The sequence below is a fragment of the Meriones unguiculatus genome, chromosome 20, assembly GCF_030254825.1.
Source record: "Meriones unguiculatus strain TT.TT164.6M chromosome 20, Bangor_MerUng_6.1, whole genome shotgun sequence".
In the NCBI taxonomy this organism is placed as follows: domain Eukaryota; kingdom Metazoa; phylum Chordata; class Mammalia; order Rodentia; family Muridae; genus Meriones; species Meriones unguiculatus.
The window spans coordinates 64,318,620-64,346,561 of NC_083367.1; the positions used below are offsets into that span (position 1 = coordinate 64,318,620).

At 43.6% G+C, this 27,942-nt stretch overlaps 2 protein-coding genes across 2 annotated transcripts; both read left to right on the forward strand.

Annotated features, from left to right (window-relative positions):
* Tmem242 (transmembrane protein 242) lies at window positions 1-27,685 on the forward strand. The gene is made up of 4 exons (XM_021649103.2): window positions 1-156; window positions 640-740; window positions 5,882-6,019; window positions 26,616-27,685. Exons 1-4 carry the CDS (start codon window positions 72-74, stop codon window positions 26,712-26,714), a joined length of 423 nt encoding a protein of 140 aa, XP_021504778.1. The 5' UTR covers window positions 1-71; the 3' UTR covers window positions 26,715-27,685.
* LOC110555710 (L-lactate dehydrogenase A-like 6A) lies at window positions 20,475-22,413 on the forward strand. The gene has a single exon (XM_021649093.2). It carries the CDS (start codon window positions 20,997-20,999, stop codon window positions 22,137-22,139), a length of 1,143 nt encoding a protein of 380 aa, XP_021504768.2. The 5' UTR covers window positions 20,475-20,996; the 3' UTR covers window positions 22,140-22,413.
* Window positions 27,686-27,942: the final 257 nt, after the last annotated feature.

Genomic DNA, 27,942 nt, shown 5'->3' on the forward strand with positions numbered 1-27,942 from the left:
TTTCTTTTTCTCTCCCTTGCACTTCCACTCGGGCTTCTTTGCTAACGGACAAGTTAGAGGAGACTTTAAACATGGAGACTGCGGGCTCTGGGACTGGGGAGTCTTCTGCTTTAGAGGCTTCAGGGTCCCCGGAAGATCGGCTCTTCCTGGTGAAAGGTATGGCTGCTCTGCGCTGGAAAGGGCTATTCCGTTCTGAGAGCCCTTCCCTTGGGCTTTGCTCTGAACTCAGCCAGTGGCGCCCATATGTCAGTCACTGGGTGAGGTCTCCTTGGGCAGGGACAGCCAGATCCTGCCATCTAGCCTGCAGTTCGTGCCTTATTTGCCCATTCTCTCTATAGATTTTTCTCGTGTCCTGCCCTTTCTGATTGCCACTATCCCTTCTTCCTGTGGAAAAACTTCGCGCTGCTGTCCTAGAGGACAGGGGGAAGGGAAAACACAGCGTTCTCAGCTCTGGGGAACCGTGCTTCAGAGTGTTCCCAGGTCGTGAGGTCACGCAGGTTTCTCAGTCCCGTTTCCCAAGAGTCGCTTACTCGTGATGTTTCGATTTTGAATGTAAACTTAAAAAGTATCTGACACTTACTTGTGCAAATCCTTTTCATTTAAACTTCATTTTTAATCCTTTCTCTCAATTCTTGGCAGGTGGAATTTTCCTTGGTTCTGCAGCAGCAGCAGGAATGCTAGCCGGATTTGTTACAACATTATCATTAGCTAAAAAGAAAAGCCCCGAATGGTTCAATAAGGTTTGTGACTCTGAAATCCACTCATAACATTGGCTATTTTTTTTTTTTTAACAAAAAGCAGCTTTTTGCATAGGAAAAAAATGGTGACCTCTCACACTGTTTTAAAATTACACCCACAAAAACCTCATGGATTTAAGTAGCCTAGTTGTCAGTCTTGATCTTTTCATGTGCTTTCTTAAAATTAACAGAACAAAACTTTGGAAACTTATTCATTGCCTTCCCTGCAGCATGAATAAGTAATTTAGTCTTGATAATACGAGACCCTGCTTAGAAAGAAAAACAATGCCACTTAAACTGTTGGTGCTGGTTGCAAGAAGATTGTTTATTTCATAGATGTTAAAATTGTAACATTCTTTAGAATGAGTGAAAATATTGTCTTTTTTTTTTTTTTAATTCAGGGCCCAGATACTGTTCAGCCTCAGTCACTGTAAAGTGTCAGGCACATAGAAGATTCTCAGAAAGCATTGGATGACTAACTATAACCCACTTGAGACAGAAGATCCTTATTCTGTTAGCAAGATTGTACATTTCCAGTCTGATGTCATGTTCCTACTTTCCCTGTTTGGTGGGGAATTTTCTTGATGTTTATTTGTAGTTGCTTATGATGTTTGATTTTTTTTTTCCCTTATGGCTGATTAATTCCTTACTTCATCACTTTAGTAAATGTTTACTTGGGATCTTCTATGTTTCAAGCACTCTATGACTAAGGTGGAAAGGATACAAAAATGAACAGCATGTCTGTCCCTCAGAAATTTAAATGTCCACTGTGAGAGACACAATTAGATATTCACACAAATAACTATGTAATTAGTTTGATGTGTGCAATGGAGAATATTATGTGGAAAAATCATAAACCAATTGCATTCTCTTTCCACTTGAGTTTTGAATATTGTAATGACAAAAGACTATATCTAATACTTTCAATTCCCTCTCAGTACTCTGAAGGCTTGTGGGGCTACTAAGATCACTTATATGGCTCTTGTGGGCCATTTACGCCTTTATTATGCATTATCTTTAGAGAAATAATTTAGTTTGTGGCTGATGTCATTAAGACCTAACCAATATTGCTGCTTTAACAGTCAAGTTTTGTTTGATTTCCAAACCACAGATGTAGTTATATTAACCCTTGGGTCAGGGGTCTGTTTTAAGAATCTGATGAAAGCGAGGATTATCTTATTTCCACTTATTGACAATATAGAGTGCTTTGCCTTATTCTGGGGCTGGATCATAGCAAGTGCCATTTGTGGTCTAACACAGTTGTAAATTGTGGTCCACAGAATCCTGATGGTCCTTGAGAAAACAACTTTCTTGTTCATGTATAGAAATGTGCACTGATGGCACAAAGCAATGGATGGTAAAACTGCCAAGTACCTTGGCGTAATCATGGAGGCATAAAACTGACCTTGCAGTCACTGTGTGCTTCTTATAATGCACTAGTAGTTAAAAAAAAAAAGAGAGAGAGGAAAAAAAAAGGAACCAGCATTAGGTAAATGGCATTGTTGAAGGAGTAAAATTATTAACTTAATTCAGTAGTGACACTTGGGTGTGCCTGTCTTCTAAATTTCATGTGAGGAAGTGGGAAATGTGCACAAAGCACCTCTGCTGAGTGAAGTACGATGTTTTCTCTAGAAAAAGCGACTGCCTTGCCAGCTGAACCAGTGTGTTTTACCCATGGAGTGTCTTCTTTGTGAAGGGACAACTGACAGGACTGTCAGTCACTTGCAAGTGGGGTATTTGGCAAACATTTCCTTAAGAACACAAAATAAGCTTGGCTCTTGAGGAAAGAAGTTGTCAGTCTTTGTTGCCAGTGATAATAAGGTTTGAAGTGAAAACACCTAGACTCTTCACTACTATCATGAAGTTGTCAACGTCTCAATACTTAACAGCTTTGCCAATGAGATGTTATGATTTCAATGATGATTTTAAAATACTCTTTAACACATGAGATCAACAGTTAAAAGAACTGTATAACTTATAAACCAATAGTGCGCAGTTGACTGAATTGAATGTTAGAAGTGACAGAAATTTTCATTAATAGGACTGCATGTGGCAACCAACCTTCAGAGGTTTGTTGTTCAGTACTGGTACATTACAAAGAAGAAAAGCTAATAAAATACTTATTTTTCTAACCACACATTGGTGTGAGTGTTTTATTCATATACTTCAGCTATTAATGAAAATTATAAGAAAATTACAGCAAATTGACTACAGATATGAAAAGCCACCTTTTAGGCTGGACATTTAAGAGATTAATGAAAGCATAAAACATTGATCCTCTATACTTTTTTGTTTGGAAAGATAAATTTTAATATAAAAGTAGGTTTGTAGCAAAATGTAATGGATTTGGTATTTTTAAGGTAAATTTCTTAGTTTTAATTTCTAATACATTAAATATTGCTAAGACCCACATAATTGAACATCTTTGGAGCCCAAGTATAAAGGAACGTGAGAAACGCTGCGTAGGTGGCTAAAATGTTGTGTAAGTTTGCCCCACATGGAGAAATGCTGAAATTAGCAGTCCCCGCTTGCCAGGTCTCATCTGAGAGCAATCAGTTACTGGGTTCATACTGCGCACCTGTTTCAGAAGGTTACTTAGGCGGTGTGCTTCGGTCGCCACCTGGAGAACTTCTCACAATCACAAGACTAAACCCTGAAGGCTGAAGTTACAGTTTGTCAGCCGCTCTGCTAAAGGCCTCATTCGTGTAAAACAGCCCACAGAGGCATTGTTTGCTGTTCCCACCATGCAGCAGAACTCTGAAGCACACATGAATCAAGCAGTCTGTCTAACATGGCACCCCTTCCGGCCCCCCAAGGGGTAAATGACACCACTTTTAGCACTACTTTTATTTAAATAAGCCGTGTTGTAGCCTGGGAACAGATTCGAAGTGCAGCCCAAAAGGACTTTCAAATGACCAACCTTTCATTTGGGCACTACCTACACATTCTCTACTTCAAGGGGATAATTGTCCCCTTAGTGCTTTATTTTCTAAGTGCTGAGTCTTATGCTAGGAAGGTGAAAGTTGAAAAAAATAGTATCGGGGGAACATACATAAATTTTCTTTGTAATTCCTTGGATAAAGAAAAAGGGGAAAATCGCAAATTGCAAACTAAAGTTAAAAGAGAAATATTCCCTCGAGTTTCTTTGGTCTGTACACATACACTGCAAAGAGATACAGAGAGGGGCTAAGGACAGACAGACACACTGGTGTGTCTTTGTGTAGGATTAGAATCTAGGGCTGGCATGAAAGGCAGGCATGCTGCTGCCAAGCTCTATCCCCATCCCTCCAAGGTTATTTTTTTTAAGCCAGTACTCTACCTTGTTTTTTGAGACATGGTCTTCCTCCAGTCCTGGAGCCCACACACTTGGATTGCCTGGTGGCCAGCAAGCCCCAGGGATCCCTGTCTCCATCCTCCCAGTGCTCTCATTCTCTCAGACTCACAGTGCTCGCTCAGCCTGGCTTGTTGTGCTGAAGATGGAGGCTCAGAGCCCATGATTGTGCTGCAGCCCTCCATGCACAGGGTGTGACCCCACATCTGTGAAAACCCACTTGATACTTACATGAAATGAATCCCAGCATCACACTGGAAAAGGCTAAAGATGTGGAACTTACACAGTTTACCTTTGGCATGACAGTTTGCTATTGGTGCTTCTTACATAGGTGAATGACAGGTCAGTTCTTGTGACCCACTCTCTGAGGCTCGAGTGCATACCAGGAGGGATATCCATGCCTCAAGCATTACAAACACAGAATAGAAAATAAGCTGTCTCTTGATTTTGGAAATAGTGGGTACAATAACTGCTGTGGGATTTGTTCAGTTCAAATGCCAAATATGGAAGCCTGGATTTTGATTTAAAAGGGGGTCCAGTGAAGGGAAATGGAGCTTTTAAAAAGTGTATGTACACACATGCACACATGCCTGCACACATGCATATATATCTTCACACAGACATGACAGTACACATGACGTGTGTGGCTATATCTAATGTCTTATACAACTATTATTTTTTGGCAAGTTGAATCTTTTCTGAAAAAGTCAGCCAACATTATTTTGAACAGAGGGGATGAGTATCATTTGATATTTTCTCCCAGAAGAAAAAACATGTGATTAGACTCTTTAAAACTTAAAAAGAGATCCATCTTTAACATCAAGCTTCTATTAAAATTCATTGTTGGAAGTATGGAGACATTTTCACCTCACAAGTGACTGATTATTATACAAAAATCTGAGGCAAAATTGATATTCTGTTGTGACTATCTTGACTTATTTTCATATGATTATCTTTTGATTTGATTTGGTAAAACAAATGTGGGTTTGTATAGACCTTGTGTGTGTGTGTATGTGTGTCTATGTGTAAAATCTCTGTTCTTTCCAGGAGGAAAATGGCTACTTCATATGTTTCTAAAATAAAATTGATGCCAAAGCATATGAACTGACCCTAACAAAATAATATTGGTTGATGCCCTTGCTTCTGAATAGGAATTGAGGCCAATTAAAGTCAGCATGCCAGTGGAACCTGCAGAAACTGTCATATTGTGGGAAAGGAGTAAGATGCCAGTGTATGTGTTTATAATAGGAAATGGTGAAAGAACGACTCCAGCAATCTGGTTATCTAAGATAGCCACCAAAGCTGCCTGTCACAGCACTGAGCGTCCATCATCTGCTCTTGACCTGTGTCATGCAGGTTAGCAGAGAGAGGCTTTCTGAATGCCGGAACAGCACCTGCCAGCACACAGCACATGCGTAGGAAAGTCCTGCACTGAGAAGTATGTTAGCAGAGTACAGAAATGACTAAAAAGGAGAACTTCAGTAAACTGAAGCGGTCTTTTCAGGTGGAAGAGAGTGTTGTAAACTCAGTATCTCTTAGCAGACTAGCTGACTCTTCAAATGCTGCTTTGGGGGATGCCAGGGAATCTGGGTGGGATATGCTAGGCTTTTCTGGAAGGAGAAACAACACAGCGTCCCACACATTCACCAGTCAGAATGCATGTGCTTACTCAAGTAGCAAAGATGCCATTTGACCTTGGGCTGTCCTCCCAGGGCCAGATGCTTACGTGGGGGACTCTAATTCCCACTCACCCCCCAACAACAATTTCAAAGCATTTACTGCATATTTTACCCAAGCTTTCTGTTCATTCCAGGGCACTATGGCCACAGCTGCCTTGCCAGAGAGTGGATCTTCCCTTGCCCTGCGTGCCCTGGGCTGGGGCTCTCTTTATGCCTGGTGTGGGGTTGGTGTGATCAGCTTTGCAGTCTGGAAAGCTTTAGGAGTCCACAGTGTAAGTAACTGGCCTTTTGATTGACACCTGGCTGTTGACTTTTTGCTGTCTAAAGTTCCTGATTTTCAGATTCACATATAACTTGGTCTCTGTCTTCTGAAGTAATGGTGCAGAGTATGACTGAATTCTTCTCAATGTGTAGGCAACTTCTTGTTATATAACATAAATATAAGCTTTTCAAATATAAGTAATGACTGATTCGGAGCTAATGCTCATTCTGTATAAATTGGTATTATTTGTTTAGTAAAGTGTTTGACTTGGAACTAGCTTCTATATTGTTTGACATTCGTATATATAAACATACTTTTAAATAAAGCATTTTAATTAATTACTTAAACTATTAGCCTGTTGTTTACATGTTTCAGAGAAAAGGTCTAAGCACCTGTGTGTGTGTCTGTAAAATGGATACCATGAACCCTGAAGCTCTGTGGCCCAGGCTGCACAAGCAGATGGGAGTGGACAGTGGTTTGCAGTAGGTGGCATTGGTGGCGTGGATGAAGAAAGCATTTCCATAATCAAAGTCAGTGTGGGGTTTTTGTGAGTAAGGGGGTGTGGAGTCCAGGGATGTCTCCAGGCATTGGATTGAGCACCTGGAAAGTGGATGAGGACAGTGTAACAGGAGCAGCTGTCAGTTAGAATTGGGAGCTCAGTGTGGGACTTTTGAGCTTGGGCTCTCTGTCCTAGTCACTGTTGCTGTGAGAGACACCATGACCAAGGCAGCTCTTAGGAAGGAAAGCATTTAATTGTTCTCTTCAATCACAGTACACTGGAAGGCGGAGCCTCTGAGAGACACCGTGACCCAGGCAGCTCTTAGAAGGAAAGCATGTAACTGTACTCTTCAATCACAGTTCACTGGAAGGCAGAGCCTCTGCACTCACCTTTGGTCTTGGCTGCGCTGGCAGTGTTGCCTGTTCAGCATTTCTCACAGCAGACTGGGGACTCCTTAGAAAAGTCAGAAAAACCTGTGACTGGAGAATTGTTGGTGATTGTTGGCATTTGTTCCATTTCTCCCACTTCAGACATTAGGCCAGACATTTAGACAAAGCCAACTAGAAGATGCTGATATTGGAATGGAGGGTTGGGTTGCTTTCCTCAGATCATGTAGCTCTCTGCCAGCAGACTCAGCTTAGAGTTCAGCTTGGAATATCTAGCAGCTAGCTTTTCCAGTTTTACCTCCACTAACTAACATGGGAAAGAAGTAGAGGAGAAGGGAAGGGAGTGCCAGATTTGACTGAGCCGCATGGTTCTTGATAGCTTGCCAGACTTTCCCACATCGATGTCCAAGCCTCTTACAGGACTGACTGGCCTTTCTCTCCACACAGAAGAGGAGACATCTTAAGCAATCATCTGGAGCAGAAAAATGCTTAGGATATAGGAGCAAGAGAACAAAAGATTTATAGTTGTGTATAGCAAAGAGTAGCTATCTGAAAATCTGTGAGAAAGAATGTTGATAGAAATATGTAAACCAATTAATAGGCTATGAAGAAATAGCCTAATTTACTTTCTTAGAAATATTACTATAGTGTCAGTATTACTTTAAAAAAAAACTGCATAGGTTGTTTATGTTCATACCACCCAAATGCACCCAATCTGTATATAAGATTTTATTTTATTATTTTGTACCAAAAATAAAGCACAGCTGCCTAGGAGCTCAGGACCCTTACTGGCTGAGGTCTGTTTGGGGACACTTCTGCTACTGTGGGAATGATAGCCATTGGTGCTTTCTGTGTTAGCTAACTCGGTGCTGACAGCCTGCATTCCCAGTGCTTAGTGCTATAGGTCATCAGCGTGAGAGCTGGGGTAGGGAATGCGAGCACTCTGCCACTAGAAGTGTCATCATAGGCGTGGCCCCACTGCTGAAGACAACATCTCCATAACTCATTGAACATGGAAAAGTCGAGCTTCATTCCTACACCGCAACATCTTTGGTACAGGAAAGTACTTTGCACGCTACCAAAGGAGAAATGTAAACATCAAGCCAGCCACGAACCCTTTGTTCTACAATGCCAGTCTGCCTGCAAGATAGGCAAGAGCAGTGGTGGCACAAAGCTTATGGTAAAAACCAACCAATATCTGATTTTACTTAAGGTCCACTTCATGAAATGAAACCCATACCTAACACTGCTTGGGTAACCAAGAACCTGAGACTAAATAGCCAGGGAACTAGAGCAAAACCAAAGACTATAGTTCTAAAAACAAAACAAATGTAACAATAAAATGACATTCTGCTGTACTCATAGATCAGTGCCTTATCAGCCATCATCAGAGAGGCTTCCTCCTGCATCATATGGGAACAGAGACCCACAGTCATATATTATGGAGAGTGAAAGACCAAGGAACACTGAGCCCTAAATGGGATGTCTCCGTCAAATCCCTCCCCTCAGAGCTCAAGAAACCCAGTGGAAGAAGAGGCAGAAACAGAAGGATGGAAGACAATGAAAATAAGTCCCCCTAAGTCAACAGCATCAACACATAGGAACTCATAGAGACTGAGGCAGCATGAACAGGGCCTGCCTGGGTCTGTCCCAGATGGGTTTCTAGAACTGAAAGAAGTGGTCACATGCCCATCCCTAACCTCAGAGCTATCTCTAATTGATAACCACTTGCAAAAGAAAATTTAGTTTCCTCCAAGGGAGTCTCACTGGGGAAACAAACTACTCTTGAGGGCAGGCTACATGCCCAGCAGTAGACGGCCACAGAAAATGAACTCCACAACACCTGTGAAGGTTCTTTGTCTCACAATGCCATGTCAAGACTTTATTTTATGCATATTCTTATCTCTTTTTACCCTACTAGAACTTTGCATATATATTACAGCTTCCGGGTTAGTGTTTTTATGAGACCCCTGAGTGCAACTGAGTGGGGTCTCTGTTTCTTATGTATTCCTTAAGCTCTTCCTTCTCTTTTGTCCAACTTCTATGTGATAGCTTTGTTTTATCTTTTCATATTTTATTTTATTACTATCCCTTAGAATCTTGTTTGTTTTCTAATGAGAGACAGTGGGGCTACCCAGAGTTGCCTCTTTACTGACACAGGGCTCCCCTGGCAAAGGGTACAACCCTGCTCTAAGTTCCTAGACCAAAAGGTTGTGGATCTGCATGAGAGGGGAGGTGGGAAGGAATTGGGAGGAGTTAAGGGAAGGGAAACTATAATCAGGATATATTTTGTGAGGAAAAAGGTCTTTTTCCAATAAAAGGGAAAAAAAATAAGAGTCATAAGAAATCAATCTAAATTTTCATAGACTAACAAAAGTAGGTTATTATACTCCTGAGGATTTGGCTTTATGGGCCAGACTCTGCTATTTTAGTTTCTAGAACATGAACAACTTTGTTTTATGACACCAATAAGAGGATTATTACCTAAGTAAAATATCTGAGGGAGAAAAACCTATTTTCTAGTTAGCATTACTGAGTGAGAATGTGTGGACTTTTGGACAGTGCATCTTAACACCCTACTGGAAAGAAAATGCAAACGCCATCTGCCTTTCAGAGACTAACCCCCTGAGCCTGTGCAAGGGCAGGTCTTAAAGGGCAGGAAGGCCTGCCCACCCATCGGTTGATCCTCTAGAACTCCTCTACGGGCAACCCCGAGCTGCTCTGTGCTGACACAAGGCTCCCCAGCAAAGGGCGTAGCCCTGCTCCTGGCTCCTAGAGAACAGTGTGAGAGGATCCCTTTGCTGGCAGTTTGAGAGCAAGAGTCTGCCCTGAGATGGGTGGTGAAGTTGGGTCTTTTTCTAGTCTCATTTGAAAAATGCCATTTTCCTACAACTTAAGGTGACAATCTCAGTATATTATGAGAAGAACCCATGCCTCTGCACCTGGTATGTAGCTGAGGTGTCCATTCCTAGATAAAAGCGGGTAAATCAAAATCAACTTCATTGTCTCATAATTGCCACTAGCTACCCTGGATTGTGCTCTCTGCTTTAAATCAAGTTCCTCTCGCCTGCCATCTTGTGGCTGGCAGTGAGCAGCTTGCCTGAAGCGCTTACATTTCCTGTTTTAATTCACAGCTACCCCTGCTGGCCCAAGAGGCAACATGTTTAAATTGCTCAAATCAAAACTTAAATGTCTTAAAATATTTTTACTTTACTTTACTTACCTTTAGTTATTTTGAAATTTCAAGCACAGAGAACACATAGAAGACATCAAGTATAAAAGTACATTTGTATTGTATATAGAGGTGTAACATTTAAGCAGGGTTTACAAAAAGGACAGCTGCTGAAAGCTTTTGCATTAGCTGGCCAAAGCACTGACCTTGCCCAAGGTTAAAGGTGAGGCCTTTAGAAACTGCTCCAAGTTCAGCATCTGTCCAACCCAATGCCTTGACTGGTACTATGCCAGCAAGTATAGCTTGATTTCTGTATGTGAATTTACTGATCATTCTGAATTATAGGTCAGTTCTGGTATTTTATCATTTGAGTATGTTTGAGCAATATTTCCTCTCTCTATGTTTACTGTGGGTGAGGGAAAGTCTCTTCTGTAGGCTCCTGGTCCTGCAGTTAACCCAGCTGTGCACGTGATTCCAGGAGAGAGCCATTCTGCCCAGGCGAGTACACATTGGGACTGTGGGGTTAGATGTGGGGTTAGATGTTACCAGAGCAGGGGGATTATCAATATTAAGCAGTGGTTTTCTGTTTGTGGAAGAAAGCAAAATTCATTTAGTTATTGGCATGTTACTCAGGCAGTGAGTACCTTGTTAAGTTTGTATCACTAGTGTCCTTTTGTTATTTACTAGGTATTTGGGGTCAGAGGATTTCTGAAGAGGTTTAACTTATTTATAGCTAGACTACACTATCTTTTTTTTTTTTTTTTTTTTTTTTTTTTTTTACTGGTGAAATGTTAGCTATCCCACTATGTCTTGGTTGTTGTGGTTATAACTATAGAACGAAGTGTTTGTGCTCCACCTATGACCCTGTGCTGGGAGTTGTCAGCTCACAGGCCTGGCAGTGACCACGGGTTGGCATTACTGAATGTGAGAATACGTGCAGTGTTTTATATTGCCTCTTATGTCATACTGAAAGGAGAATGCAGATGTTCCCTCCCTGTCCAAAGGTCCTGAGCTCATGGTCTCCACCTTCTAAGAAGTTAGGCTTCTCTCGTGGCTTAAATAGAATGGTCATGATGCTGGAGAAGTAAGAACTTATAAGTTTTAAGTTATAACTTAGAAGCTGTTGCCTTTATAGGAGCTAAAACATCAGTTGTAATAAAAACAAGGAATGAAAATGTTTTTTGTTATGGCAAAATACTTTAAATTATCTAGAGATTTAATTTTAAATTAATGAATAAATGGATATTTAACTTTATTACTTTTTTTTCTATTGGTAAGGAAGGATTTGCCTGGATATATCGAGGGGATATCGAGTCGGTCAGCTACCTGTTACTGTAACAAAGTACCTGAGATCATTAATGTTCTCTGGGAAAGATTATTCAGCCCATGTTTTTGGAAGTCACAGTCTATGACCAAGTGGCCCCATTGTTTTCTGCTCCGGATGGAGTGATGGAGAGCAGTGTCAGGCATGCAAGGTGGAATCACAATTGCTCACATCACCAGTTAAGGAACAAAGACTCTTGTTCCTTCCCAGTGTACCTCCTGGACCTCCCCAACAAGGCCCTCTTTCCACATTCCCCACCATCTATTAGCACCACTCTCAGGCCAAGTCTTGAACACGTGGACCTCTAGGGAACATTCAAAGTCCAGATTAGGGATGGTTGGATGGATGTGGGTGTTTTTAAAAATAGAGTGTGTGGAACTTATATTTGTAAAAAGATAATTCATGGTTTTCTTTAGCTACTCATTATTAAAGGCATTCATACGGAAATGTACGACAGAACTCCCTGAGTTGTGATTACTGCTCTGAGTAGGGATTCCTTTCAGACCCATTCTCTCTGTCTGAAAGCACATCCATAGGATCAGATGGAAGCAATCCAACTTGGATGTGCTACTCTGGGACCATTTTTCACCGAACAGTCATGGAGCCATCTTCACACAGTAGAGTATATAAATCTTCATCACTTTTAATGACTACGTGGTACTCCATTACATATTATAATCTACTTAATCAGCCCCTGCTGCTGGTATCCACTTTTCACTATTAAATATTATAATTAACCTGTTAAACATACATCTTATTGTACTTTTCTTGATTAAGAAAATTGTCATAAAGACAGAAGATGTTAATGTTGAAGCAAAGGGTAGTTTAAAATGTTTCTGGTATCTATCCTGTTTGCCATTCTGAATGAGATTTAAGCATCCTCTCTAGGATCCTCCTTATTGTTTAGCTGTGGAAGAGAGGGAACAGGATGGAAGCCTACTATAGAGGGTCCCCTGGAAGGGTCCACCCAACAGTGGATCGAAACAGATGCTGAGACTCACAGCCAAACTTTGGGCAGAGCAAAGAGAGTCTTATGGAAGAAGGGAGATAGAAGGACATGGAGGGGATAGGAGCCCCATAAGGAGACCAACAACACTAAAAATCCTGAGCCCAGAGGGTCCTGCAGAGACTGAAAGCACCAACCAAGAACTATGCATGGAGAGGACCTAGACCCTTGCTCAGGGTAGCCAGTTGGAAGCTCAGTCTCTATGTGGGTTCCCAAGTAAGGGGAGCAGAGGCTGCCTCTGTCATGAATTAAATTGCCTGCTCTTTGATATCTTGCTCCTGGCAATGCAGCCTTGCCAGGCTACAGAGGAAAAGGATCCAGGCAGTCCTGATAAGACATGATAAGCTATGGGCAGATGGCAGAGGAGGAGAATTCCCCCTTTCAGTGAAAGAGGGGAAGGTATAGAGAGGAAGAAAGAGGGAGGGTGGGACTGGAAAGAGTTGAGGGAGGGGGCTTCAATCTGGATATATAATGAATAAATAGTAAAAAAAAATTGGCATAAAAATTGTTTCTGATGTGCATTGCTAAGGGGCTTTATAGAAAAGTCTAGAAGGTAAGGGTGCATATGTTTACGAGCAGCCTGGTCATTGGTGGCTTCTGTTTCACTGTAATGTCTGCCAGTTTGCTAGATGGTAAACTGGCTGTCTCTGGCTGTGAAGGTTCACCCAGTGACAGTTATGTCTGGAATCTTGCAAAGTTCCCCAGGTCCTGTCCTGTTCCTTTTACTGATGGTGGTTTACTCTCCGAAGAGCCCAGCCTCCTTTTCTTTAAAATGAAAAAGTTAGATGTGAGAATGAAGCATATTTTAACTGTCTTCTGAAATGGGCATTTGACTTTCTACCCTGAAAGACTCTGGAAAGTGATACCTTTCTGCTAGGACAGAGGGAATGCACTCTAACAGGATTTATTTGTTCAGGCAAGCTGGCATATACCTGTAATTGCAGTACCTGAGAGGAAGGGGCAGAAGATTGGAGAGTTTTAAGGTTAGCCTGCACTATGCAAGTTCCAGCCAGCATGGGCTATTGAGCAAGACTCCAAAAAAGAAGAAGAAGAAACAAACAAAAAGTTTCTCCAGTTCTTTTTTGTAACTGTGACTACATATACATATACATATACATATATATATGCATGTGTATACATTTACACACACACACACATATATTTGGTTTCCCTTTATTTACTTAGTTTTGAGACATAGTTTTTATGTTAGCATGTTAGCTGGTAGCCACTCTGAGGGTCTTTACTAAGTACTGTTGAGTTCGTTCTTTGTACTCTTTGCTAATTTTAATTTTCATCAGTATTCACCAGTGTCTTATTAGTACATGGATGTGTCTGTCTCATCAGTGTCTCTTATTAGAACATGTGTCTCAGTGTCACTTACAAGTACATTTATCCCTACTCTATTTCATTTCCGCATCTCAAATGAAACAGCTGACCCACATTTAAGTAACACTGTGGAAAGGCTTACAAGTTTTAATGTTGAAGGTGTCAAAGAAAGGAAATAGGCTTTTAAGTGCTGGATATTTCACTGGTTCAGCTAAAGGTTAAAAGCAAGTCTGAGTTTCCTGGCAGATTGTTTAATGGCAGCCATTCTGGAGTGGCCTAATCTGCTGCCCTGCCCCCAGGAAGAAGGCCATTCTCTTGTTCTGATTATCACTCTGCCTTACTTCCTCCTCCTCCTGACAGTGTTGCTGGCTGCGGGACAGAGTCATCCCGACCTGGCAGCGGTTTCTTCTGTCAGCCTTGCAGACAGAGGAATACTTTCCTGAAATCATTTAAAATGAACTGGAAGTAGCTCTGTGCATTAGCTAGTCCAAGTCTGGGGTGACAAGAACACCTCTGTCACCCTTCCTTCCTCTTCCACCGCAGCAGCGCTAATGGCCTAACGGGGAAAGGCATTTGATGTAAATGTGGAAGAGCAGTTTGTTGATAGGAGGCCTGAATCACATGGTCTTGTTCAGTTTGAAGCGGGGAGAATGACCTAAAGACTTCCTTTCTTTTTTTTTTTTTTTTAAAAGCCTAGGGAGAGGGGAATCTGCTCTTTGGACACATTCCAAACTACTTTAAAAACCCACCGATTTCTTCTTACAAGTAAAATTTGACCTCAAAGCATTTTATAAAGTGTGAATGTGCACCAGTTAATGAGAAATAAGTGGTACTGTAAGAACCATGGGTTCAGAGGCCCAATGCAAATCAGGCTCAGTCACCTCAATATGCTCAAGTTGTGCTGCACAGGACCAGGGGGTATGCTTGACTTCACCTGTTTGGGGGTTTGTTTTTCCTTTGTCCTGATCACTGAGCTAACTGGGTTCACATGAGCAGCTCTTTGTACATACAGCCTGAGTACAGAAAGTGTTAACACTGCTGCCTCCCCGCAAACTCCACTTTCAACGCCACCTCTTATTGATTAGTCTCTTACAGATAGGTAAGATTCTGAAGTGTTAATATACTGATAGACTCATGTATGATTATTAACTTGTTGGCTATATACAGAAAATGGAGTACTCTCTCAAATTGATTTTTTCCTAGCTAAAAGACTTCTAGATTACATAAGAAGCTATGTGCACATGCTCAGAGGTCACTGTTAAGCAACTTCCTTCAGCTATCTCCATCTTAGTTTTCTAATCAGAGTCTCTCCTTCAGGCTAAAGTGTGCTAATGTGGCTACACTGCCTGGCCAGCAAGCTTCCGGGGCCCTCCCCAATCTTGAGACTTGAGGTGTGCCCTCCTGCATCAGGCTTACGCAGCACACACTTCACTGACTGAGCCATCGCCCCAGCTCCTCCTCGTTTATTTGTATGCTCATCTTGGTGACATGGCACGTACCTGGAATGCCAGGACTTGGGAAAATCTCTAGTTTTAAGGCCAGCCTGGGCAACCTAAGGAGACCCTGTTTCAAAAATAAATTAATTTTTAATGTGATGCCTATGTTTCCATTCTGAGAATTGTGCTGAATGTTATGAAAGATCATGCAGTGAGGGCCATCTTTGGCAGGACCGTGCTAAGGTGTGCCCTGAGCAACAGAACTAGTATAAACGAAGTTTGCTGGGGAAGGGAAAGGAGGGCGGCGGGCCTGGGAGGGGATGGAGGCATATGGGAACAGAGCCATGAAGGCAAAGAACAGATAGGGAGATACTGGGGGAAAGAGAAGAGGGAAGGAGGGAGGGAGAGAGTTTATACCCATCACGAGCAGCACCTTGCACACCAGGTGGCAGATGAGAAGCAGTTGCTGGGTCCCTGAGGAGTGTGGTTCAGGTGCAGGCAGGAGGCGGGAGCATTCTGGGAGCAGCACAAAGGAAGGGATGCAGTGAGGGCAGGGGAACTCAGAAGCCCTTATGATCACCCTGGAGAAGTGGCCCCAGATGAAATGGCTGTGGCATGGAGGACAGGTAAGATTTGGGGAATGATTTCAAGCCAGTGGAATCACCTGAATGCCAACACTGAATATGACTTAATCTTTTCTGATGACTGATATCAGTTATTGTTAATGTTTGTGTTAAAAGATTCTGAACTGTCACAGTTTCCTTATTTTTCTTCTCTTGATCCTTGCTTGGTTCCCACTGGCAGTTCTGTTCACTTCTGCATTGGTGCAGCTGTACTGGATATGCTTACGTCCCTTTCTTTGGCCCTCATCTTTTCTTCAGGTTCTGGCCACTGAGTGACCCTCACCTTGTGCTTCAGGCTCAGGGGCCCACTGGACTTGGCACTGGTACTTATATACACTATTGGTGCCATGTGTACCTCCACCCCACTGAACTGTCATTCATTCCCAGCCAGCACCTAACGTGAGTCATACTATCTCCGAATGGCAGCATCCACAAAGCTGCCCAGACATCTTCCCATGTTTTATCATTCCCCAAAATACCTGTCTTCCATGCCACAGCCATTCTGTCTGGGGCCACTTCTCCCCCAGGGTGATCATAAGGGCTTCTGAGTTCCCCTGCCCTCACTGTATCTCTTCCTTTGTGCTGCTCCCAGAATGCTCCCGCCTCCTGCCTGCATTTGAACCACACTCCCAGGAATGGTCTATACATGCTGCTGCGGAAGGCCTGACCCAGCTGTTTGGACAGTAGGTGTCTGCGCCCTCCCCACCACCACTGCCACCTGTCATCTTCCCAAAGACTCCGCTACTGTCATCGTAGTCCCTGGCCTTTGCTGACTGTCTTTTCCTGCTGCAGTGTAACAGAAATGCTCTGGTTTATTCCAACTCCAAAATTCCCTCTTCTGGTAGTCACTATGCTCCTCACACTAGCAGCCCGTTTGTCTGCATCCCCAATAGAAATGATTCCCCAAAAAGCTGCCTGTGGTTTGCCATCTCCACTTCCTCCCTACCTTGCCCTCCATCCAGCTTCTCTCCGCAGCTGAACTTGTCCAAGTCGTCAGTTCCCTCCTTGTTACAGATCTAGGTCTTCGTCCTGTTCCTGCCTCTCCATAGCATTGGACACACCCGAGCCTCCTCTCTGAGAAACAGTCCTTTGCTGGCCCCTCCTCTGGCTTGCCTCTGGTGTCTGAGTGACCGGCAGCTTTACACCCGGATCTGATCTACATCTTCTCCTCCACTCAGCTCTCTCATCTTGACTCTGGCATTTAAAGCAGTCTGTCTTTCTAGGGATGTCCAAACCTATAGCTCCAGCCCTTCAGACTTGCCTCTCAGAAGCATATGGCCACCGTCACATGCTTAATCTCATAATGTGTCTGGTGGCAACACAGGCCAGCCAGAATTCTTTGTTCTCTTGCGTTCGTCCCTTATATCCTCCCCATTGAGGAAACGCCTTCATCGTCTCAACCCCCAGTTTAGGTCAGAAGCACAGGACATTCTCTCATTTTCCATTGTCTTCTAACCCATGGGCGTGTCCTGCGCATCAGCCCAGCAGCCGAGCACGGCTTCACTCCTCTCTGCCTGTGTTCATCTTTTGCTTGCACACGACAGTTTCCTGTCGAGTCCAGCCTCATCTTCATCTCCTATAGATGGTTTCCCACATGGCAGCGATATTTCTAAACTGTAAGTCTGACAGGTCACTCAAGTCCATCATTTGAAAGCCTTCTATGGCTCTTTGTTATTAACAGGCTTACTTGATGGTGCCCCACTACTCTTCTGACCACATCCGGCCCTGACAGTCACACACACACACACACACACACACACACACACACCCGCCTGCTGCTCTGCCTTGCTGCCAGCTTCTTAACTTTTTCCACCCTAGACATGTTCACATGGCCCTGGGTACATAGGAACATACAATAGTTACACAAGTCAAACACTTACTAACAATATATCCCTGTCCTTTTCAGTGGTTAATCCGAGCTGTTCTTTCACATTAAACTAACAATTAGGAATATGATGGTGCAGAAATATGATTTAGAGAATTTATCAGATGAGCTGGCCAGTTTTTTTTTTTTTTTTCAGTGTTTAATTCTATAAACAGAATGATTCCAAGTATTTTCCATGTAGATCCTCTACCCACACCTGTGTTCTGCTCTCTAGGCAAACTCCGTGGCTTGGTCTGACAGAGGAAATTACTTTTGGGCTCTAAGATTTGTAAAGACCCTCACTTGAGGATCCCTTTGGTCAGTGATGAACACAATTAGATTTTTTCATTTATTTTTTTTTAACTGCAGTTTTTATACAGTTACAGATTTCCAATCACAAAGAAAACTTGTGACTATTTTCTCACCGGAGCTGCAGCCACTCCAGGTCAGCCAAGGATCTGGCTCTGCCCCCTGGTACCCCCTTGTTCCTCATCGAGGAATTCCTCTGCTGGTTGTTGTCACGATTTCTCAGATTTTAAATAGTTTTAAAGGATTAAAATATCCTCTTTGCCACCCAACATTTGTTCTGTTGTGTGCTTCCAGCACTGTAGGTGCTGCTGTTGCCTCGGGTTTAATGTGCCAAAGGTTTAAGAAAGGCCAAGCTGAGGAAGATAGTTAAGATACCCTGAGTCAATTCATGTCTTTTTTTTTTTTCTTAATTTCTTCATTAGCAGCTTCGAAGGGACCAAGGCTACCTGCCTTATTTGCCTTCCCAGCTTGTTTGCTTCTGCCCTGAGACTCCCAGAACCAGGAGGGCCTGGCCTTCTCAGCTCTCATCTCAGCCCTCCAGCTGTGCTTTCTGAATCCCTGTCCCTGTGCCTAGCTCTGTTCCAGAGGACAAATATACTGATAAATATACGTGACTCCTCTCTTGACATATCTGTAGTATGTTAGCTGTTTTTTACTGTTTGTAACAAATCCTGTCATGGGCTACAAAACACAGTACTCACGGGATTTTTAAAACTAGCTCTGCTTGGAGAGCTGAGAGAGACCTGAAATAGGAGGGTACTGGTAGATGCCTAAGGAAGAAAAAGAAGGTAACAGGCCAGCAGTGACACTCCAGGTAGAGTCAATAGACAGTGGCTGGGTGGCAGTTACCGGTCTAGATACATGCTAGTGGTCCAGATTTCCAACGTCCTCCCTCCTAAGAGATGTATCTGAAAGATTTAAGGTATCATCCTGCCTCAGCTATACTATTGCATTGCAGTTTTAATAGAAAATTTGAATTAAATCTTCACTTGAAAAGAATAATGAGTCACCTAAGAAAGCCATTTACTATATATTTGTATATTTATTTATATAAATATATACTACATATATTATATATTTGGCTTTGTGCATCTTTGAGTAGCCATCCATCTGTCTCCATGCTTGCTTTCTTAGCTTGAGACTTAATGTACACAAAAAGCTGCTTTGTTTGGGGTATTCTTTATTTGGGGATGTTGTTGTCTTCCCCTCTCCAAATTGATTTAGTTGTGACTAATGGGAAATACTGAGGAGGCGGCTGCCATAGAGATTGTATTTCTGAAGAGGCTCAGTCTCTAGAAAGAAAATGACTGTTGATAGAAGCTGTCCAGTTAAGAGTCTTATGTCCTTGAATCTCACACTCAAGAGCACTCATCCTGGAAAACAACTTGACACTGGTCAGAGGAATCATTACAGAAAGAAGGTAGGAACAGTTGTCAGGATAAATATTTCAAGTGAAAAGTGAGATCAAAAAAATGATAGCTATCAGTGATATTTTGTGGGCCATTTTAAAGAATTCCTCTAACTTGTTGCCCACCATTCAATAAAGTTGACCGGTTTTGTTTTTCTTTTTCTTTTAAATTCCAGTTTTTGACAGCTTACTACCATAAATCTAATGGTCAATGTGGAAAGAAGTTACATATCTGTCTGTTTTACACTGTTGTGTCACAGTGGCTCTGTTTCCTCCAGGCAGCCCTTCTGGCTTGGAAACATAACACCATCAGCACTGTCACAAGGCTAAGGGCTCCACTAACTCTCATTTCCCAACTTCTCTGCTGGGCACTGCCTTCCTGGGCGGCATTCCAGCAGTGGGAGGAAAAAGTTGCTCTTTAAGTCTAGCTATAAAATATCATTTTTGCTAGGGCTCAGCATCCTAAAATTGAAAAATTACAGGGCTGCATGTACCTAGGACCTCTGCTGTATTCCCAAGAGGAAAATGCTCCGAGCCTTCGTCACATGGTCAGAATCAGTGGAGAGAAAATGCCATCTTATTTACTGAAACATTTGTAGTTTATTAGGTTTTTCAAAAAATGTAATGTTTGCATCTCCTCAGAATTTGAAATTAGTTTATAATACTGTCCAGAAAAACATAGAAGAGATAAGATATACTGGTGTGAACTAATTTTATTTCGCTAGGAATCTAATTTACACGTTGGTTAAAACTTAAAATCTGCCGTTTTAAGGTCATTTCAAAGGTACCTTCATTTTAGTAAAGGGCTACAGGACCATTTTCTCCTTAAGAAATTGGAGGGCGCTGGGCTCGGTGGCGCACACCTGTAGTCCTAGCACTGGGGGAGGCAGAGGCAGGTGGATCGCGCGAATTCAAGGCCAGCCTGCTCAACAGAGTGTGCCCACTTAGAGAGAGCGGGGGAGAGGGAGAGAAAAAAAGAGAAACTGGAGGGCTCGGGGGAAGATTAAACATGTTTATTTTTGTGTTGTGTATGTCCTAGTGAGTTTGTGACCACGTGGACTAGGTGCCCCCAGCTCGAGGCTAGAGCATATCCGATGCCCCTGGAACTGGAGCTGAAGGTGAGCTTCAGTAGAGCCTGCCCTCCCCTTGTGTGCTCCATGGTTAGGACACAGGCAGCAGTCCTTCCTAAACAAAAGGTCCTCCAGCTGGATTCACTGAACCAACAGCCGGTTTCTCCAGCCTTGCGGTCTCGGTAGACAGCACAGGCACCCTTGTTGTGGTTCAAGGGTTTAGCCGTATTTTCATGTGTGGTTGCCAGAACCATTCTTCTGGTATACACATCAAGAACAAAACAGATAATTCCAGAAGTCAGGGTTGGGCTTTATACATCAATATTAAAGAGTACACGTTTGTGAAACTAACTCCAGCGTTTCCTTGCTTGGCTCTAAATAGAGCCTTTATAAAGCACTGGGTGCGGGCCTGAGTTGCTGGAGCAGGAAGACCCATGCGCAGCTCTGTTGGGGGCTGCGCAGCCGCAATGGGAAGAAGGGCCACTCCTGTACTGCAGGCATCAACCGTTCTGGCCTCAACCGTCTGCCACACCCTGTCACTTCCTTCACCCGAGTGAAGCAGCCATGGCTGCGGGCATCCTGCGGGCCAGCAGAAGAATGGGTTCAGCCGGGGTGGACTTCAGGGTCTTGTGCATAGCTCTGCGGCCCAGTCAGGTATTTCGAGCCCCTCTCAACGGGGCCTGGTGGAGCCTCGCCACCACAGCCAACATGGCGACCGTGAAGGGCGAACTCCTGCAGCACATCAGCTCCGAGGAGCCCGTTCTCCACAGCAAGGTCTCCATAATAGGGACTGGATCAGTCGGCATGACCTGTGCCATAAGCATCATAGCGAAAGGCTTGGTTGATGAGCTCGCCCTTGTTGACAGTGATGAAGAAAAGATGAAGGGCGAGACGATGGACCTCCAGCACGGCACTGTCTTCATGAATATGCCAAAGATTGTTTGCAGCAAGGATTTCCTTGTCACTGCCAACTCTAAGGTCGTCGTCATCACCGCAGGCGCACGCCAGGCGAAAGACGAGACACGCCTGAATTTAGTCCAGCGAAATGTAGCCATCTTTAAAGTGATGATTGCCGATATTGTCAAGCACAGCCCCCGCTGCAAAATTATTATTGTTACCAATCCAGTGGATATCCTAACTTACGTAGCCTGGAAATTGAGCGGATTTCCCGAGAACCGTGTTATCGGAAGCGGCTGTAACTTAGACACTGCCCGTTTCCGTTACATGCTTGGGCAGAAGCTTGGGATCCATGCTGAAAGCTGCAACGGGTGGGTCCTTGGAGAACATGGAGACTCGAGCGTTCCGATATGGAGTGGAGTCAACATCGCTGGCATGCCGCTGAAAGATGTGAATTCAGCTATAGGAACTAACAGTGACCCCGAGCAGTGGGGAGATATTCACAAAGACGTCATTTCCAGTGCCTATAGAATTATCAAATTGAAAGGCTATACTTCCTGGGCCATTGGCCTGTCTGTGGCTGATATCACAGAAAGTATTCTGAAGAATCTCAGGAAGACACACCCAGTTTCCACCAAAATCAAAGGTCTATACGGAATAGAAGAAGATGTGTTCCTCAGCATGCCTTGTATCCTGGGAGAAAGTGGCATATCCGATATTATAAAGGTAAAGCTGAACACTGTAGAGGAAGCCCAGATACGGAAGAGCGCAAATACGCTTTGGGAGATCCAGAAAGATATCAAGTTTTAAGCCACCCTGCTAAAGACACCAAGACAGCAGATGCAGTGATGCTGCAGTGCGGGTGAAGTGGGGTTCCGAAAGCTGGGACGCTCTTGTTTGGGGCTCCTGTTGTGTAGCATCCGGCACTTTCTGAGGGACCGCATTAAAGGTATTTTTGATGTTTGAATCACTGGTTCTTGCCTGTTGGTGTGGTGTTGAAGTTGATAACTTTCATTAGTGTGTGAACATGTACTAGTCCATTCTGGTTGGCTTATACATATACACACTCATAAGCCATTTTTAAAAGAAACTCCTACGTTTAAAAATAAAAATATATACACATAAATATTTGTTGTGCTACATTTTAAGACTGCCTTTGTTGTCGTGGAATGGCTACCAGCGGAGCCATTAAGACATTACGCAGGGAACAGGAAGAATGACTCTTGCTGCTTTTGCAAGGTCTCAAGTTCAGTTCCCAGCACCCACATGGTACCATATGTACATGCAGGTAATACATGTATACACATAAATCTTTTAAAAAGACGTCATGAAATGGAGACTGCAGCTGCTTGAAGAGCAGGGAGAGGAGAGAGTAAGGAGAGAAGAGATGGGGAAGAAGACAAGAGGGAGGGAGGGAGGAAGGAAGGAAGGGAATTGGTCTATTCTTGTGTCGCAGGATTTGCATTAGCATGAACGCCATGGTAGTCTGGCTATAGGAAGGACTGATTGGCAGAAGTGATAGAGGCACCACCATTGATTTGGCAAGGATATAGAGCATCCCTAAGATTGCAGTTACCAAAAATGAAGCCTGGTTTAATGAAAGCCTTTTAGAACTGCTCTGAATCTGCTGTCATGTTAAATCAAGATAGAGGTTATAAGTTGTTCTTGCTGGGCTGGATCCTAGCAGCACAGTGGGCCTTGGCCTGCAAGAGTGGCCCTGCTGCTCAGTTTACCTTCTCTAATGGAAGCAAAAGCTTTTGAACTATGTCTTATTGTTAAACCCAGATGTAAGACCTGGCCATTTAATAAGCGCTTAGGGAAGTGTGCTTCTCGGGAAGATACACTTTTTATTTCTAAATTAGTTGTCTTGACTGCAGTTTCTGGACCTTATGGATGTGGAAGTGGTTTAGGAGAAAGCAAAGATACTTCTCTAAGCCCTTTACTTAAATAATACTAATAGCATAGAAATGTGGGAAGCTTCATGTTAGCCTTCCTAATGCCCACAAGCACTGAAGTATCAGTGCGTGGATACCTCATCTCTGGATTCTTGCATCAACAGGCTGTCAGTGCTCTCTGAACCAAGCCAGTACTGATTGGTCACTGTTGTCAAATAGATACTAAACCGCGATCTTTAATTAAAATGGCCCTTTCTTGTTGATCAGAATGCATATACTTATTTAGTGAAAAAAAGAAATGTTTTGATTCCCAAGGAAGTGGTGTCATCCAAGTGAACGCTTGGGGAGCTTCTTTCACAATGCAGACATGCTGTGGCCGTGTGGGGCAGCACCCATACAAATGGTACAGAGTGCAAACACGGTCCTGCAGGCAGACCGCTTCACCGCTGGGGTGACACGCTGGTTTCGCTAACCTTCCACCGCTTTGTCTTTAGGAAGAGTGGGCACTTGCCCCACTCATTGTTGAGGGTGAATGATAACTATGCCAGCCCCTCGTAAAGACTCAAGGTACACCGCTGGCTGGGCTAACCCCCGGCATACTGGCTTCACAGCCCTGGGGAAGCTATTGGAATGCAAATGAGAACATAGAGGCACAATCTTGGTTCTATTCTAACATCTAAAATCAGTTAGACTGAGTTCCCTGAATGTCCAAAAAATTACTTATAATTTCCCCAGTTGTCATGACACCCTGTTTGAGTGTTGTAGCATTACAGCTGAGTACTTGGACATGAGAAGAGCAGGATATCCAGGTCAAGGTTCCAGGGGTGGTGGCTCTCTACCCCAAGGAATACCCTTTGTGCCATTTATTCCTTTCTATCTCTGCATAGAACACCGCTTCAGGAAACAGCCTATGGCTGTACACAGAGGCCCTGCTTCTAAGGGTGGCCCTGCAACCTATAGCATGAACAATTCCTCTCTGGTCAAAGGAACAAGGAAAGAGTGAACTACATGGAGGAAATCCAGTTCTTTGTAGTCATGTGATCAGAATGCTCACATTCATCCGTTTCTGGGGTCAGAGGTTCCATGTCACTAGCCGTGAATTATCCTTAGTATATTTATGTCCAGACTTAATTATACTCAATCTTTAAATCTTTTTTTCCAGGGCATCTTTAAACAGGGGAGTGACCCATTGATCATTGTATGACCTTCACTGAGATATATTCAGTACAGATACTGTCCATATAAATATAAGTGACACTAGCTTGGAACCCTATGGAGCCCTGTTTTTTGAAGCAACGTTCAGAGCCTGCCTATTACATAATTGTGGACTCTGGGTTTCCATCTTTACAGCTTGAAGGCACAGGGCTCAGAGGTGTTCTTTATCCCATGTCCTCAGTGTCCCACATCCGAGATGTCCCACATCTCAGCCTGAAACCTGACTAGTGCTAGCTGACTCTTTGTCAGAGATGATTCCTCCTGACTCATTTATGACCTCAGGAACAAATGAGTAATGCAATACTTGAGAACTTGAAGGCAGAAGATCAGGTCGGGTGGGGAGATAGGACAGCTATCCTGCTCCCCACCTCCCAGTGTGCCCAACAGCTGACCACGTGCATCACTGATAGAGACAGTGGAAAATACTTGTGCTCCTACCTATGCTCCAACACAAGTTGTAAAAGACATGAGCCAGAAAGACAAAAAGAACAGCCTACTGCAAACTGTGGCCAGGGAGTCATTGGGTTTCAACTCCAAACATCTGTGCAGAGTCCCTCAGGTTGTGAATGACATTTTTGACAAGCAGCGCGTCATGTAATTCCTGGATACTCAGCATCTCTGTTACCCCTGCCTGCCACCAACTGCGAATAGTAGCCACAGCAACTGTGACCACAAAAGAGACCCCTCCCCAGTTCTAGTCCCTCTCCAGGGAGGCAGTGCTGCTGCTGTGGAGAACCTCTCATGAAGGCTCGTCACAGTACAGCCCAGAAGAAGTGGGGCGTGACAGTGCCATGTGTGTATTCCAAAGTAGTGTCTGGCTGGCAGGTTTCTGTGTGCAGTGGTTTGCCTGAAACAAGAAAGAGACCAAAAAATGTGGTGCTTTGGGCGCTTGATGGTAAAGTGATTGCCTAGGTATGCAAATGGCTATAGAGAATTCAGACGGTTGGCTCCTACAGATTCCATAGAATAGTGAGAATAGTCATACCAAATGGTACCTAACAATGAAGACATGCTTTTAATAAACATGCCATGATGTTTATATCCATGTGAACGTTGTTTCTGGAACACAGCACACACTCTGGATAATGCTACAGTAATCACGGTCTTTTCCCATGGAGTACTTACTGTGAGCTGGGGGCTGTGCTCTGTGCACATGCCTAACCTTGCCCTCCCAACACTTGAGGCAGGTGATTACTTCTTTCTGCATATGCCCATGCTGGTAAGAGGCAACAGGACTGGGCTGGGCTTTGAGCAGATCTCTGTCTGACTCTGAAGTCTTTCACCACATGTGTGATATAAACTAGCCTAGAATTTACAAATACTGAAAAAGATGTAGCCCCCAAGTTTGGCAACAAGATAAAGACTTAGCTTCTCTTTGAAATAAATACATACCATCAACAGCAAAAAAGGGAAAGGACCTGTATCTGCAATAGCCTCTCCCAGAAATGTGTTGCTAAAGATCCCCAGAGCCCCAGGAACTTTGTGAACCAGTGTCCAAAGGAAATGGGGTATGGTTGATGGTGTCAGCCTGGACCACGGTACTGCTACTGAGAGCTCGGCATGGCAGCATCATACACACGCAAAAGGATGGGCTGAATGTGCACCTAGGAATTGTCCTCTCCCACAGATCAGTGATGCCCTCCAGGTCAGCAGGTCAGCATTCCATGGTGTGACCTCCCTGTGCCCTCCTTGACACTGGCTCAGATGGCCTTCCACTGGTAAACTCTCAGTGTGGGTTTTCACACTGGCACATAAGAACCTTCTAGTATACCTGTCATCAGTTTTTGTTTCTTACCCTCCCTCTAGCTCTAAAATTCTGACTTTGAATGGCCTGAGTTTAACCATGTGTTTAGATGGACAGGAGTTTCTATGGTCCACTGCATCTTTACAAATGGAAGCCCCTGCGCTTTCCATTCTTCTGATAGACACCCAGGGGGTCTGTTGACTTCGATGCCGCCTTCTAGACCAGGAGTGGAGCTCCTGTTGTTAGTCAGTGGGTTCACACTGGGAAGAACGGGGGTCTGTTTCCATGCTGAGTACAGTCCTTGGCTTCCCTGCCCTGTCATTTGCTCTGTACTCACGAGGGTTGGGGTGTTCTACACTCAGCACGACGCTGCCTCTGCTTCATCTGTTCCTCCCTTCTGACAGTTGATGTTTTATTTTGTGTTTCTTCTAGATGAAGGACTTTCGAAGTAAGATGCAATCCATATTTCCACCAATTCCCAAAACCCCCGAGTCAGCTGTTGAGTGGGAGGAAGCCCTGGGATCAAAATGACGGGCGTGGGCGACTCCAGGACCGCTGCAGGAGGGGCAGCATTGGAAGCTCTGCATCTGAGAAAGGACTGGCTGACTCCCCTCCAGGAACACGTGCAGGTGGCGGCGAACCCACTGGCCGCAGCATCTCTGGGTCTGTGGCACAAGGAGGGAATGTTTTCCTAAAGCCAAAGGGACTATTTAATTCCCTAAAAGTTCTCCTTGAAGAAGGCTCCCGGAGGAAATATTTCTGTTTAGAACAATAAACCGTGTTTTATAGACACACACACACACACACACACTAAGATAGAAAAATCGTGTGAGGGCTGGAGAGATCTCCAGAGTACACGGTGCTCTTGCAGAGGACCCCAGTTCATTTCCCAACACCCCATGTGGTGCCTCACCTGCAGCTCCAAGGGATCTGATGTCATTTCTGGATTCTGTGGACACCTGCACTCACATGTGTATGGAACCAAAAACAATACACAATTTAAAAATATTTTTAAAGAACTCAGTATGTTATGTGTATATGCTGTGTACCTATGTTTGTATATAATAGTAAAGAAGAAGTCATGAATTTGAAAGTAAGAGTGGACACTAAAGTTGGAGAGGGAGGGTTGTAAATGCTGTAAGTACAGTGTCCATACATGAAATTCTCAAACAATAATTTTAGTAAGAAAAAATGTTTATAAGCAGACTCCTAACAGCATACATACCTCAGTGTGTCTAAACAAATTTTAAAGGCTAAGACTAAGAATTTGGAAGGTATGTTTCTATTGGCCAGTCTGCAAAGTGGTGCACTGGAAATGGGAGCAGCCTGTCCTGAACAGTCTGGTTGGAAGCTAGTACTCATGTGCCAAGGCCCTCCCTTGAAGAACTTGTAGATTCTTACAGGACAAAAGCCAGCAGCAGATGACAGTGACTCAGAAAGGAACACTTGTGTTGAAATGGTAATGGTGATATCATGGCAATAAAGTGTACTTTGCAGAGAAATTGGTTCTAAGTCCTGTGTATCCTGACTGACAGTTTGTAGTTTTGTCAAAGTGGTGAAAGTAAATACAGTGGAATAGCAACCTATCTGACATCTTTTAAACCAGAAACTCAGCTAAGCACTGAGTCCCAGTATTAAGTATTTAGTACCATTTCTTTTTTGTTTGTTTTTTGTTTTTTGAGACAGCCTTTCTCTGTGTAGCCCTGGGTATCCTGGAACTCTCTCTGTAGACCAGGCTGACCACCAACTCACAGAGATC

Coding starts and splice junctions, on each gene's coding strand:
- LOC110555710 (XM_021649093.2), top strand. CDS start 20,997: ATGGCTGCGGGCATCCTGCGGGCCAGCAGAAGAATGGGTTCAGCCGGG.
- Tmem242 (XM_021649103.2), top strand. CDS start 72: ATGGAGACTGCGGGCTCTGGGACTGGGGAGTCTTCTGCTTTAGAGGCT. Junction 157..639: donor TCGGCTCTTCCTGGTGAAAG/GTATGGCTGCTC, acceptor AATTCTTGGCAG/GTGGAATTTTCCTTGGTTCT. Junction 741..5,881: donor GCCCCGAATGGTTCAATAAG/GTTTGTGACTCT, acceptor TGTTCATTCCAG/GGCACTATGGCCACAGCTGC.